The sequence below is a fragment of the Oryzias latipes genome, chromosome 7, assembly GCF_053564925.1.
Source record: "Oryzias latipes strain Hd-rR chromosome 7, Olatipes_Hd-rR_3.1".
NCBI lineage: Eukaryota > Metazoa > Chordata > Actinopteri > Beloniformes > Adrianichthyidae > Oryzias > Oryzias latipes.
Window position 1 is genome coordinate 36,641,550 of NC_136243.1, and position 12,140 is coordinate 36,653,689.

A 12,140-nucleotide genomic window follows, 5' to 3' on the forward strand; every position below is an offset into this window, starting at 1 on the left:
GGAGTCGGTGTTATGAGAGCAGACCGAGGAGGAGTCTACAGGGAGGAAGATGACCCCCCCCCCCCCCCCCCCCCCCCCCCCCCATCAGCATGGGGTCATTCAGACCCCACAATTTTAACTTCCACTTTAGACACACACACAGCAAATACACACCACACACAGAGGGACCCCGGAGTCGGGGGGCTCTACTGCTTGGCAGCGGTGGGGCCCCCCACACTGGAGACCTCCTATTTTACCTGCAGCACACACACAGTTCACCCACACCACCGTACACGGGTGGGGTCGGGGAGGGGCGGCCGGTCTTTTCCCGCCTGGTCCTCTCAGGGCGGCCAGGCTTGTGGGGATCCTGTCGGCGGCAGTGGTGGTCGGGCGTGTGGCGCTGGGGGTCGATCGGCCGGAAGGGGTTACTGTGTGGGGACGGGGGGTGGGGGGCAACTAGAAGATTGTGAGTATGTGGGCCAGAGTGCATGGGTGGGATCCACTTGGGGCTGGCTCGCCGGGATCCTCTGAGGCTCTCCCTCCCCATCACACAGTGGGGAGGGCATTAGGGGGGGGGAAATATGGCGGGTCAGGAAGGTTGTAGGGGGGGGGGGGGGGGGGGGGGGGGGGTTGGAGCTTCGGGTGTGCAGTGATCTCTGGGTTGCTGGGGTCAGGTGCCGGGGCTGGCTTGCGGAGACGTGGCGCCGGTTGGGTGGTGGGTGGCCCATGGGTTCTCAGGGGCCCTGGCCTCGTCCTTGGCCCTTGTCTCAGTGTCCGGCGCCCGGTGGCCCCCATGGCTGTCGCCTGGTATGGCTAAGCGCTCCTGTCCTGTGGCCTGGGGGCCCAGTCGCCGGGTTCACCTATGCCTCTCGGCCTCTCGGCCCCTGTAGGGGGTACCCTCTGCGCCTGGCTGGGTGGGTGGGCGGTCCCTTCCTACCCCCCTCCTGGGCTGCTTGGGTCCCGTCGCCCGGGGCGCTCCTGGCCTGCCCCCCCCCTCCTGGTCTGGCTGGTTGGGCTGGGTAGGATCTGGTCCCCCTTATGAACACACGGTTCACTCTGGCAGCATGCATGTATCTCCACCCCCACGTGCACGTGTACACTGCCACACTGCTCCCTCCCTGCTTCATCCCCCCTCCTAACCCACAGTGTATTGATGGACAGATGTCTTCAGAATTTCACCCTTGAACTAATATTTGTAGTCTCAGCATAATTGTTACAGCTTAAAATAATAACTTGTTCAAATCAGTGATTCTATCCCCCACTTTCTCCAACTCTGTTCCCTTTACTCTCTTCCACCCCACCCCCCTCACATTCTTCCCCTCTCCCTCCCCACACACACTAAATGTAACAGAGAAATAAAAAATAATAAAGTGACAAAAAGGGGTTTATACCAATATACACTCTGGTTTTTAGAAGGCCTTCAGCTCTAATCTGTTTGCTCAGTTGTTGGACAGAACAAGATAGAAAAAGAAAAAGAAAGATTATAAACACATTAACCCTTGTTCTATCCTAGGCACTTTAACATTGGGAGTGGGGTCATCTAGACCCACTAGACAGAGCTCTGAACCTTTTTTCTTCAATGATTTGTGATCTTCACTGGTGTCCATGGATTACATGAAATCTTTCCACCTTTATCCACCTTTGTCATGGTAGGGAGAACACCTCAATGGAAGGGTGGGGGGGGGGGTCATCTAAGATAGCACAAGGGTTACCAGAACATGTAGACATGTGCAGCCCACACACAGCAATGCTTATAACAATCATTCTTATAAGACAAAATAACTACAGCAAAGGCCACGAGCTTCCAGAATTCTTTTATTGAACATTTGCATAATACAATACAATATCTATAACAATAGAATATATGAATAAAACACATCTCTGAATACAAAACAACAATATTTTGACCTTTTGAAATCTTAACTATTAAGAACAAAATAGAAAGTAAAATAATTATTTTAAAGAAACTGGTGTTTCAATAATAACCAAATAAATCAACCACAGAAGGAAACAAATAACTAAAAAAAAAATACAAACTGACACAGAAAAGCGGGTTAATTTATGTCACTAATCCAACAGATTTATCTTTTTTTGAGCCTTTGTATTTTTGAAGCAGAAATTAATTTTAAATATTACTGCAGTTTAAATTTCAGTAAGAAGAATTCAGGTTTTTTCTTTTGTGAATATGAAGATTATCCATGAATAGCATCATATTCATAAAACAGAGAGCATCACGATATTTATGTTCAAAACTATGAAAACCAAAGACGACGTTTTTACAATAAAATTGAGCTTTCACAATCTTTTTTTCATGCTTTATTGACAAACAACATAGTACAACAACAATGTGAATGTCTAAATATTAAATATGAAATGTGTAAATATTAAATAAATGTGTAAATATATATACACACACATGCATATACAACATAGGAGAAAAGGAAACATCAATTCAAAAACCTTTGGGGTTTAATACATTTTAAATTTTTCAAAAATCAAATTAGTTCGAATTGTTTTTCGGTTTCAGCTTTCACAATTTTTTCCCCCAACTTTATTGAACAAAGTGTTAACATACAAAATCATCATCAAAATCAATCATCATCAAGGAATCAGACCGATCATCAGCAGTAATTATCAATGCCATCCTTCCGAACTTATTAAATTACCTCAAGTAATCATCGTATCAGAAATATATCAAAAATTGAACTTGCCGATAAGAAAATAAAGTATCTTATAATATATAAAAGAGACTACAAAAAAAAATAATGTTTACAATACTAAGTTTTCTTAGAGGAAGGGATTACATATCAAGCAAAGATGCACAAATTCCAGTGTAACCTGCTTTGGGTGTGTTCATTTTTTCAACGTATTCTTTAAACTGAAGCATCTCGATCTTAAATAGTAATAAAAAATAGTAAAATTGGGAGTTGTTTTATTTATTCTGCACTTATGTATGTAAAATTTGGATTGGAGAAGTAACAAATTAATACTATTTTCTACTTTTTTATCACCAGAATTGAAATATGTGAGGATTTGTTTTAAATTTATAATAATGTTACAATTAAATTTGATGTTTACAAAGCGTTCTAATTGGTTCCAAAATACACGGGAAAATTTACAAAAGTAGAAAAGGTGAGGAACTGATTCAGGGAAATCAATACAAAAACTACAATTATTTTCTATATTTGAGAATTTGGATATAAACATATTTTTGGGGTAAATGTAATGTAGAATTCTTTTGTGTATTTCTTTAATTTTGTTATTTATACAAAATGTATCTGGCAGTAGCCGTGCTTTTTTTCAATTTATATCATTTAAAAGATTGTTCCAAAAGATTTCTCCTTTCGGTGTTATGTTTCTTTTTTCACTTAAAGTATTACGAATATGTTTGTTGTTGCACTTTTTATTGAGAATATCAATACCATTAATTATTAAAGGAGAGTCAATTTTAGAGGCGTCTTGATATTTAAGGTGAGAGGTCATCAGCTGAATAAGCTCTCACAATCTTTTATTTTTTTAACTCAACTTTATTGCACATTATGCCATTTAACAGGAATGTACTTTTAGGTATGCAATAAAAAACACAACTGCAAATATCAAATACACATCTGTAACAAACATAAGAACAAGAATAGAAATAGAAATAAGCCAGGGGGTTAAACTCTACGAGAAAATACTGAATCACATACAGACAATGTTATGATTGCTTTTTGCTTCTCTGAATTTAGAATACTGTTGATATACTGATTTAATTCAGAAAGGACTACAGTGAAACAAGGTTTTTTTTACCAGAAAATTTACATTTATGAACATGGAATTTGGCCAAAATGAGTAAAAGATTTAAAAGTAAACAAGAGTCCTTTTGCATATTTTTTGATATTAGACCCAACAAGACATCTTTCCAAAATAAGACAAAACAAGAATCACTTTTAACATTAATAAAATCACACATCTTCTGCCAAAACACCTGAACTTTGGGACAATACCAGAAAAGATGGATAACAAAGCTTTCACAATCTTTTTTTTTTTTTTTTTTTTAAACAATTTTATTGAACAAAGCATAAGCATACAAAATCCAGCATCAAAGACACAGAAAGAGCATCAGCAGTGATAGTCAATGTCATCAATCCAAACTTATTGAATCATTTCAAGAAGAAAAAAAAAATAATAATAAAATAATCAGAAATATATCCAAAATAGAATATGCTGATAGAAAAATAAATTATCTTAAAATATATAAAAGGGGATTACAAAATAATGATAATAATAATATTTATAATACAAAGTTTTCTTAGAGGAGGGGATTACCTATCAAACCAAAAAAGCACAAATTATTTCAGTGTTACTTGCTTTGGGTGTATTAATTTTTTTTATATATTCATAAAACTGGAGCATCTCGAACTTAAAACAAAGCTTTCACAATCATAATGCGTCTATTGTGCTTAGTGACGCAACCTTCGCGCGCCGAGAGTGACGTCAGTATTGTGCGCGAGGAGTGAAGAGTCTAGCCGAAAAAATGTGGCGAATTTTATACTGATTAAATTGTACAAATGTCGTTACTTTCAGCACATTTTTGTGTTTTTTTAACTTCCAGAAATAGTTGTTGAAGCGATCATTTTACTTTAGTTTTGTGGATTGGACACAGAGCATTGATTGTCAGCATTAAACCCCGGTACCGGAGCCGAAGAAGAAGAAGAAACACCGTCGTTTTTTTTAAACCAACCATGACGACTTTAACGCGCCAGGACCTGAACTTTGGACGAGGTAAGGTCCACACCGCCCCTCCGTGGACGTGGGTGGGGGGCATAGTAGTGGGTCTCACAGGCTCTGCCTCTCTTCAGTGGTTGCTGATGTTCTGTGTGAGTTCCTGGAGGTTGCTGTTCATCTCATCCTTTACGTCCGTGAAGTTTATCCCTCTGGGATCTTCCAGAAGAGAAAGAAGTACAACGTTCCTGTCCAGGTAGGACGCCGGCCGGCCGGCAGCTTCAGGACGTCTGTCCTCTGACCTCAGGGAGGTTCTCTGTCCCCCCCCCCCCCCCCCCTCCAGATGTCCTGCCATCCGGACCTGAACCAGTACATCCAGGACACTCTGCTCTGCATCAAGCCGCTCATCGAGAAGGTAGGCTCGGTCCGGCTGCAGCCGCAGAGGAGGCGCCCTGCAGGAGGCGTGACGTTCTGCTGTCCTTCCAGAACGATGCCGAGAAAGTGGTGGTGGTCATCATGGACAAAGACCACCGTCCCGTTGAGAGATTCGTCTTCGAGATCTCGCAGCCGCCGCTCCTCTCCATCAGGTTTCTTTGACCTTTTCCTCTGACTGTGGCTAAGCCGCCGTCTCTGATGGTGACGCCTGCGTTTGCTCGCCGCAGCTCGGACTGTCTGCTGTCGCACGTGGAGCAGCTGCTGAGGGCCTTCATCCTGAAGATCAGCGTGTGCGACGCCGTTCTGAGCAGCAACCCCCCAGGTCAGATTCCTACAGGCAGCTGAAAAAGCATCGTGTTGGTGGATTATAATCTCATAATCCTACTAAAAATCCCACCATGCTCTCTCACAAGCTGGAGAACAAACGTTAAAGAAACTAAGGAAGACATTTAGGATCCAGATTTCCTCTGGACTCCTCAAACAGATTTCTAAACATTACAAAAAGGAAAAATATACATTTAAAAGAACCAGTGTAGAACATTCCTGACTAAATACTGCTGTGAAGTCAGGAAGATCCCATAGAAACACATGGATGGAAAAAGCTCAGGTCCTCACAGGACGAGCACCAGGTGGACACGACCACGCCGCGGCAGAGGAGCCTCCGCCCGGAGGCCCGTGTCCGGGTGAGGGGTTCAGGGAGAGGTGAACTGCTGGTTCTCCATGAAGACCCCAAACTTCTGTGGCTTTAACACATAAGGATGAAGTTTAAGCCAACGTTAGTCCAGTCAGAAACTTCAAACTGTTCCTTAAAGGCCAAAGGTCAAAAGCAGACGCCGTCCAGCACCGCGGCGGATAAACACGACAGGAAACGGCTCTTTTCTAAATAAAGTCAGAAAGCTGAATTCCTCCTGTTTTTAATCAGCAGCTGTCTGGCAGCGGTTCAGTCGCCTCCTGCAGAGCGGCGTTGACGTGTGCGAGCAGCTGTCACCATCAATCCATGTGGATTTGAACACGCCTGAGTTTTGGACACGGCACATGGCTTTTATTTTGAAAGGGAAGGTTCTGTAGTTTCCTATCTGACTCCTTTACTTTAAAACTTTTCAAACACGTTTGCTTCTGTTTACCAACAATTTGATGGGCTGCACGGTGGTGCAGCGGTCAGCCCTGGTTCAAATACCATCAGGGTCCCCCTGTGCATGCGTGGGCACTCTCCAGCGTCCTCCCACACTCCAGAAACCGGTTCATCGGTTACCGGGGTGAGTGACCTACAACCGACCGGCGACCTGTCTGGGGCGTTCCCCGCCCTACAGCTGGACGGGCCCTGGCCCCCGGCCCGCCCAACAGCTGGACGGGCCCTGGCCCCCGGCCCGCCCAACAGCTGGACGGGCCCTGGCCCCCGGCCCGCCCAACAGCTGGACGGGCCCTGGCCCCCGGCGGGCTAAGAAAATGGATGGATGGGAGCGGATCCCCACATTCATTTTCTGTGTTATAGCTGTGATGGTTTAAAAACGGCGTTTCCTAGGAGACGATGGTCCAGATGATGAAGGCGGCGGCTCATGCGGTTGAGCCAGTCGGCCAATGATCTAAAGGGTCGGCGGTTCGATCCCCCCTCCCTCCACTGGTGTGTGAATGTGCATGAATGTCCCTGTAAACTGGCAGCCACGCCTCTGTCAGAGGCTGCATCAGTAGCTACCATCACCACGTATGAATGAACTTATTATCATAATTATCATTCTTAAAGATCTGCTGTTTGTCTTTGCAGCCGGTGTGATGCTGGCCGGGTCTCCCTGGTTGTTCTCTCATCCTTAACGTCTCTGTTTCTAGACTCGGTGGTTTCAGAGTGGTGGGGGTTTGGACCGGGCTGCGGTTCTTTAGCGTCACAGCGTGACTGATTGGAAGCTGTGCTTTTTGTGGCAGGGTGTTCGTTCTCCGTGCTCGTGCACACCAGAGATGCTGCGACGCGCAACATGGAGAAGGTCCAAGTCATGAAGGTCAGTGAGAAGCTGTGTGAACTCTGATCCGTTGGCTGTGGCGCCCGCTTGCAATGGCTGATGGGTGGAATTGTCCCGCCAGGATTTCCCGTGGATCGTTGCTGATGAGCAGGAAGTCCACATGAAGGAGCCGAGACTCGTTCCTCTCAAGTCCATGACCTCAGACATCGTCAAAGTGAGACGTTCAGTCCAGTTGCAGTGAACAGCTGGTGGGAAACGGGCCTTCAGCGCCTCCTGCTGTTTGTCTCTTACAGATGCAGCTCTACGTGGAAGAACGAGCCCAGAAGACGGAGCAGTCTGGAACCAGGGATGTTCTGTGACGGATGGAGACGTTTGCAGACCCTCCAGCATGTGACACATCTGCTGGGATGGATGATGTCACAGTCATGGCGGACATGACGGCTGCATCAGAGACTAATGTTCCAATAAAGTAATGAGACATTTTTGGTTCGTTTTCACTTTCATTACCAGAGGATTCACATTCTTCTGCATGTGTGGGCCTGAAGGACCTTCTTGATGTTGGAGCTGCAGAGGCTTTGAAGAGAACTGATCAAGCTTCAGACTGCAGCTGTGCGACAGCGTCAGCCGCTGCCACAGTGCAGTGACCTCTGCTACCAGACTCAGCTCTGACCTTTGGACTCCTGCTGCAGAGTAAGAGCAGCTTTCCTGAAAGCAGAGCAGAGGAGCGTGAGAACGGAGAACACGATGACCGGCGGCTTTGAAGCTGCTACCTTCTGAAACAGAAGATGTTTTCCTTTCTTACGTCGCTTCTTCCAACTTCCTACTTCCTGCCACGCTGGCTGACTCTGGACACGAATCCCCTGGACGGCTTTCTTCAAGGTTGGGGTCCCTGGATTGTTGGTCCTGATGCCAGGATGTCCTTCATGGGCTCTAAAGGTCTGACGTTGTGTCCTGCAGGGCTGGTGGGCGCATGCGGGACCTCAGTGCTGGTCTCCCTGCTGAGAGTCCACTTCCTGTTAGAGGAGACGTGAGGATGTTTCCTTTGATCTGAACGTGTGGTGTTTGTTCTTTGTGGTTCTCTCTCATTGGTTCAATGTTCTCAGCTGGAGAGCAAAGGAGGGGGGAAGCTCGCCCGCTGCTCGTCTGAGGACGGGTCAGAGTGGACTTCCTGGACTGTTCAGGTTTTCTTTGGTGACCAGCGTCCTGGCTGTGGTGGGGTCCCGCGTGGCGGCGCTGGTGGTGCTTGAGTTCAGCCTTCGAGCCGTTTCTGGATTGGTTACTGCTGGACAGGTGAGACGTATGACGTCACGGTGGAGCTTTTAGGAAGAGCTCTGCTGGACGTTTAAGGAAGTGCAGAATTTTGAAGGAGTCTCATCCATCTGAACGTTTTTAAGGTGTGAAGTGGCTCGGCAGTGTCTGATTCTGGGTTATTTCCTCCACATGCGTCTGACATTTGCCCGGGACGACCCCTGTTTCTCTGCAGGAGCCCAGGACTTTTCTGCAGCAGTTACTCCCGCAAAGCCAGTTCTCTGTGGGCTGCGCTCTGACCTGTAGTTTGCACTTCCTCCATGAGGGGGCAGCCCAGCGCTGGCTGTGCCTCCTCCTGGCTGCAGCTCTCAGCTGGTTTCTGTCCCGGCAGGCCACAAAGCTTTTGCATCATGTAAGTGCGTTGTACGACCTGCACAGCTCGCAGGGATACTGCGGCGTCTGCATCGGCCTGCTCACCTCAGGCGGCTCTCTGCTGCCCCTGCTGGCCAGGGCTGTATCCATCACCTTCTTTGTGGCTGTGCTGGCCGCGGTGTCCATCATCAACCAGCAGTTTCTGTCTGCGACCGAGGCGCTCAGGTTTTGGACACCGTTGACCATCTGCTACACACTGCTGGTTGTGTACATGCAGGGTGAGAAGCGCCGTGCGTTCACTGCAGCACATTTGTACGAAATCCCTCTAACGTCCCAAAGTAACAGGAAATGGTCTTGAACTGAAGGCCTGATGTTCAGCCTCTCATGTCTTGGTCCTGCAGAGGAGCAGCACCGTCTGCCGGGCAGCCAGGCTCTTCTCAACACGGTGGTGGTGCGTCTCGGGGGTTTGATGGTCCTGATGCTGACTGTGGGACGGTGGGCAGACGTGCTTCACATCAGTCTGTGTTTTCTGGGTGAAGCTAGCTGTCTAATTCCCACCATGGACCTGCTGGATGCAGCTTCATCAGAGGTTGGTGACCTTGTCAGCAGATGACAGAGGACTTCTTACCTTCTGATCGGTTCAGGTTGAAACCATCTAAATTAGAATGAACAGAAAAAACAGTCGCTGCTTCTAGTCGGCTGCAGGGGCTCACAGTGGGAAGGTCCCGGTTCAAATCCTGGCTGAGTTTGCATGTTCTCCTGCTTCACGAGTGGCCTTTCTCTATCTGAGATTAGATTTAAAGGAATTAACCAGAAAGACGGCTTGGTTTGTTAAAACTCTGAATCTTAAGGAGAGCACAGGGGCGGCAGCATCATGACGCGGGCTTGCTTGATGTTATTTAGACATTTTAAAGCAACGTCAGCTGGAAGTGGAAAGCTGTGAGCAGGAATGCCAACAAACTGGAAGATCATTGAAACAAACGTGGACTGAAAAAGTATCAATAAGTCTGATATGTTAAGAATCAAATGAAAGTAATGATGTAAAAAAGATGAGTTAAACATAATGTGGGTGGAAATGCATCACTTCCCTTCTCCTGTCATTACATTTCATAAATTACAGGTATGTGTACTGAATATAAAAGTGCAAATATGTCTATAATTTATGAATTCATATGTTGTTGCTCACCTGGCGGCATTCCCTCCAGGGGTCGCCCCAGCCAATCAGCTTTCACCGCGTCGCACGGGTGCTTCAGCAGAGGTTTTAACGCCGGATGCCCTTCCTGAAAACACTATTTTATCCGGGCTGGGGACGGGCACAGGCCGGTGCCGACATACTTTGGCAGTAACTGTGGACCACCCCTGGATGAAGCTCAAAGCTCACTCTGGGGTTTCCAGCTGCTTTATGAATTCATTTCTTCAATGGATTTATTCTATCTACGTCTTTTTATTGTCTTTTTTTCTTTGCTTTTATCGCTGGAACTGTTTAAATAAACCAAATTAGTCAATCAATAAAGTGTTCAGGCTAGAAAAAACTCCTGAAAGCATTTTTAGCACTTTGACCGGAGGGAAAATTTAACCCCTCCAACAGGCATCAAGGGGTCAAAGGTCATGTGAGATGCACATCTGCATCAATGGGCATGAAGGGGTCAAGGGTCATGTAGATCAACACTCTTTGGCTCCAAAATGACCTGCACTTAGCTTCTACTTGAAAGACAAACAGGAGGGATTTGGAAACAAACTCAGGCGTCATGGGGTTAAAGGGCGTGGCCCAGAGGTTCAGTGTCAGACCTCCACTTGCTTCTGTTTACCCGTACGTGTCCTTGGGTCAGACCCTGAACCCCGCATTGTGCCGGGACCCTGGCGAGCGCTGCTCTCTTTGGGTGGGGGCTATTTCATTCAAAGAGTGAATGTGTGTAAAGAATTGTCTTCCCGTGTTCAGGTTTGGTCCCAAACATGAAGAATGCCATCAGTGTAATAAACAGCTGTTAGCGGGTCATGAAGGAATATATTTGAAAAGGAAACGTTCTAACGGATACATATTTATCAAACGGTCACATCTTCTCTGTTGTGTCTGTGCAGAATGGAGAAGAGTTCTGTGTCGAGAAAGACCATCGACGAAGACCACAGAGACGTCACAAGTAGCATCTTCAAAAATGTCAGGAAAACTTTGCTGAAAGTATGAAATATTTTGACCTTGTCCTGTGAAAAAGTGTGTTTTGTGAACTGTCACATCATCTCTGGTTGTCATTTGCAGTTCTGGATGGATGTAGGTTCTGTCAGTTCCTACAAGAATGGTTCTGCTGTGAGGGAGGTTCCTCACACTCAGGGTTCCTTCATGTTTCCATCAGCTTCTGCATTAAATGTACTTTTTTCACTCTACTGACTGCATAATTTATAGTGGAGTTACGCTGACGGACATTTAAAATCTCTGAGACTAAAGTCCAACCAAGATGTTAGCATTTCCAAGTGATAAGTGAAACAGTTAACTGAATGGTTACCTAAACGGGACCAGGTTCCATGCGGTCTCGCCTGATGTCGGCGGGCTGTGATGTCCGAATTCCATCCCAAACTACTAAAGAACTATATGGTGTGGGACCATCCAATGGGCTGGATTTGAAAAGCGTGCTCACTACCTTTTTCATTGTTTTTCAACAGGAAATGTGATGCCACTGATTTCACAAAGTGACAATCTAATCAATACAGGCATTTTATGTTGATGGAAACTTTGATGGTTTATTTAAAAATACATTTAAACAGGTTTAATGACAGAAATTGTTGAAACCAAATGCATTGTGGTCTATATTCCCCAATCTAGTGATCATTGGTGCACACTGGTTTTTTGCAGAGATTTCTGGGAAATTTGTAGGGGACTGAATTTTGGAATTGTGGATTCGACAGCACCACAAAATGGCAAACGCCCCATACAGTGCACTTTTTTTTATTGAAGCAAATATTTCACAAACAATCCCAGCGTATCCGTCAATGTCAACGATAAAGGCAGACGGAAAAAACCCAACTTCAAACGTTTGAATTAGACTGTCTGGGCATTCTGGTGTTTCATTTAAAGATTTGGAGAATAGTTTGAGACGATTTCATCATACATTAATGTGAGCTTTAAGAATTTACAATTATGTACAAAATGCTTGGAAATCTCAATCAATACGTTGATCAGAAAGTCCAGATTTGTATCAATTAATTGTAATCTAATGTTAATGGCATTCCATTTTAAATGGTTTATGTTTTCAGCCAATTATGAAAAGGAGACCAAAACTGTTTCACATGCAAACATTCAAAGAAAAGATGTTCCAGTGTCCACAGAAGACGGACATCACTGTTCCAGTTCCAGCGAGGACGTCTGACGTGATTGGAAGAGTAAATATTCAATGTTTTAAAGGTCACGTCTTTTGCTTTGTGAGAGACGGGACATGATAAATATCTTTATATCCTTTT

The 12,140-nt window shown here is 45.5% G+C and overlaps 2 protein-coding genes across 12 annotated transcripts; both read left to right on the plus strand.

Annotated features, from left to right (window-relative positions):
* The first annotated feature begins 4,442 nt into the window (after positions 1 to 4,442).
* mad2l2 (mitotic arrest deficient 2 like 2) lies at positions 4,443 to 7,553 on the plus strand. 3 transcript variants are annotated; one of them, XR_013657146.1, is made up of 9 exons: positions 4,443 to 4,743; positions 4,821 to 4,939; positions 5,027 to 5,098; positions 5,170 to 5,270; positions 5,346 to 5,440; positions 6,041 to 6,374; positions 7,036 to 7,109; positions 7,192 to 7,284; positions 7,364 to 7,553. XR_013657146.1 is itself a non-coding variant. In XM_078949751.1 (8 exons), the coding sequence occupies exons 1-8, from the start codon at positions 4,704 to 4,706 to the stop codon at positions 7,427 to 7,429; spliced, it is 660 nt and encodes a 219-aa protein (XP_078805877.1). In that variant the 5' UTR covers positions 4,443 to 4,703; the 3' UTR covers positions 7,430 to 7,553. The 3 variants fall into 3 exon arrangements, 2 of the variants coding, with proteins under 2 accessions (XP_078805877.1, XP_078805878.1); XM_078949751.1 differs by lacking the exon at positions 6,041 to 6,374; XM_078949752.1 differs by lacking the exons at positions 7,036 to 7,109; positions 7,192 to 7,284; positions 7,364 to 7,553 and having other exon boundaries at positions 6,044 to 6,322.
* Positions 7,554 to 7,596: 43 nt separating this feature from the next.
* On the plus strand, positions 7,597 to 11,069 carry tmem82 (transmembrane protein 82). 9 transcript variants are annotated; one of them, XR_013657144.1, is made up of 7 exons: positions 7,597 to 8,097; positions 8,174 to 8,360; positions 8,554 to 8,730; positions 8,829 to 8,968; positions 9,092 to 9,279; positions 10,770 to 10,866; positions 10,945 to 11,069. XR_013657144.1 is itself a non-coding variant. In XM_078949749.1 (7 exons), the coding sequence occupies exons 1-6, from the start codon at positions 7,856 to 7,858 to the stop codon at positions 10,830 to 10,832; spliced, it is 1,017 nt and encodes a 338-aa protein (XP_078805875.1). In that variant the 5' UTR covers positions 7,765 to 7,855; the 3' UTR covers positions 10,833 to 10,866; positions 10,945 to 11,069. The 9 variants fall into 9 exon arrangements, 6 of the variants coding, with proteins under 6 accessions (XP_078805872.1, XP_078805873.1, XP_078805871.1 ...); XR_013657145.1 differs by having other exon boundaries at positions 10,770 to 10,845; XM_078949749.1 differs by having other exon boundaries at positions 7,765 to 7,949; positions 8,028 to 8,097; positions 8,554 to 8,968.
* Positions 11,070 to 12,140: the final 1,071 nt, after the last annotated feature.

Bases quoted from the DNA above. Each gene is read 5' to 3' on its own strand.
- mad2l2 (XM_078949751.1), top strand. From the start codon at position 4,704: ATGACGACTTTAACGCGCCAGGACCTGAACTTTGGACGAG. The intron at 4,940-5,026 runs GTAGGACGCCGG...CCCCCCCTCCAG, and splicing joins AGTACAACGTTCCTGTCCAG to ATGTCCTGCCATCCGGACCT. The intron at 7,110-7,191 runs GTCAGTGAGAAG...TTGTCCCGCCAG, and splicing joins AGAAGGTCCAAGTCATGAAG to GATTTCCCGTGGATCGTTGC.
- tmem82 (XM_078949745.1), top strand. From the start codon at position 7,856: ATGTTTTCCTTTCTTACGTCGCTTCTTCCAACTTCCTACTTCCTGCCA. The intron at 8,361-8,553 runs GTGAGACGTATG...GTTTCTCTGCAG, and splicing joins GATTGGTTACTGCTGGACAG to GAGCCCAGGACTTTTCTGCA. The intron at 8,969-9,091 runs GTGAGAAGCGCC...TTGGTCCTGCAG, and splicing joins GCTGGTTGTGTACATGCAGG to AGGAGCAGCACCGTCTGCCG.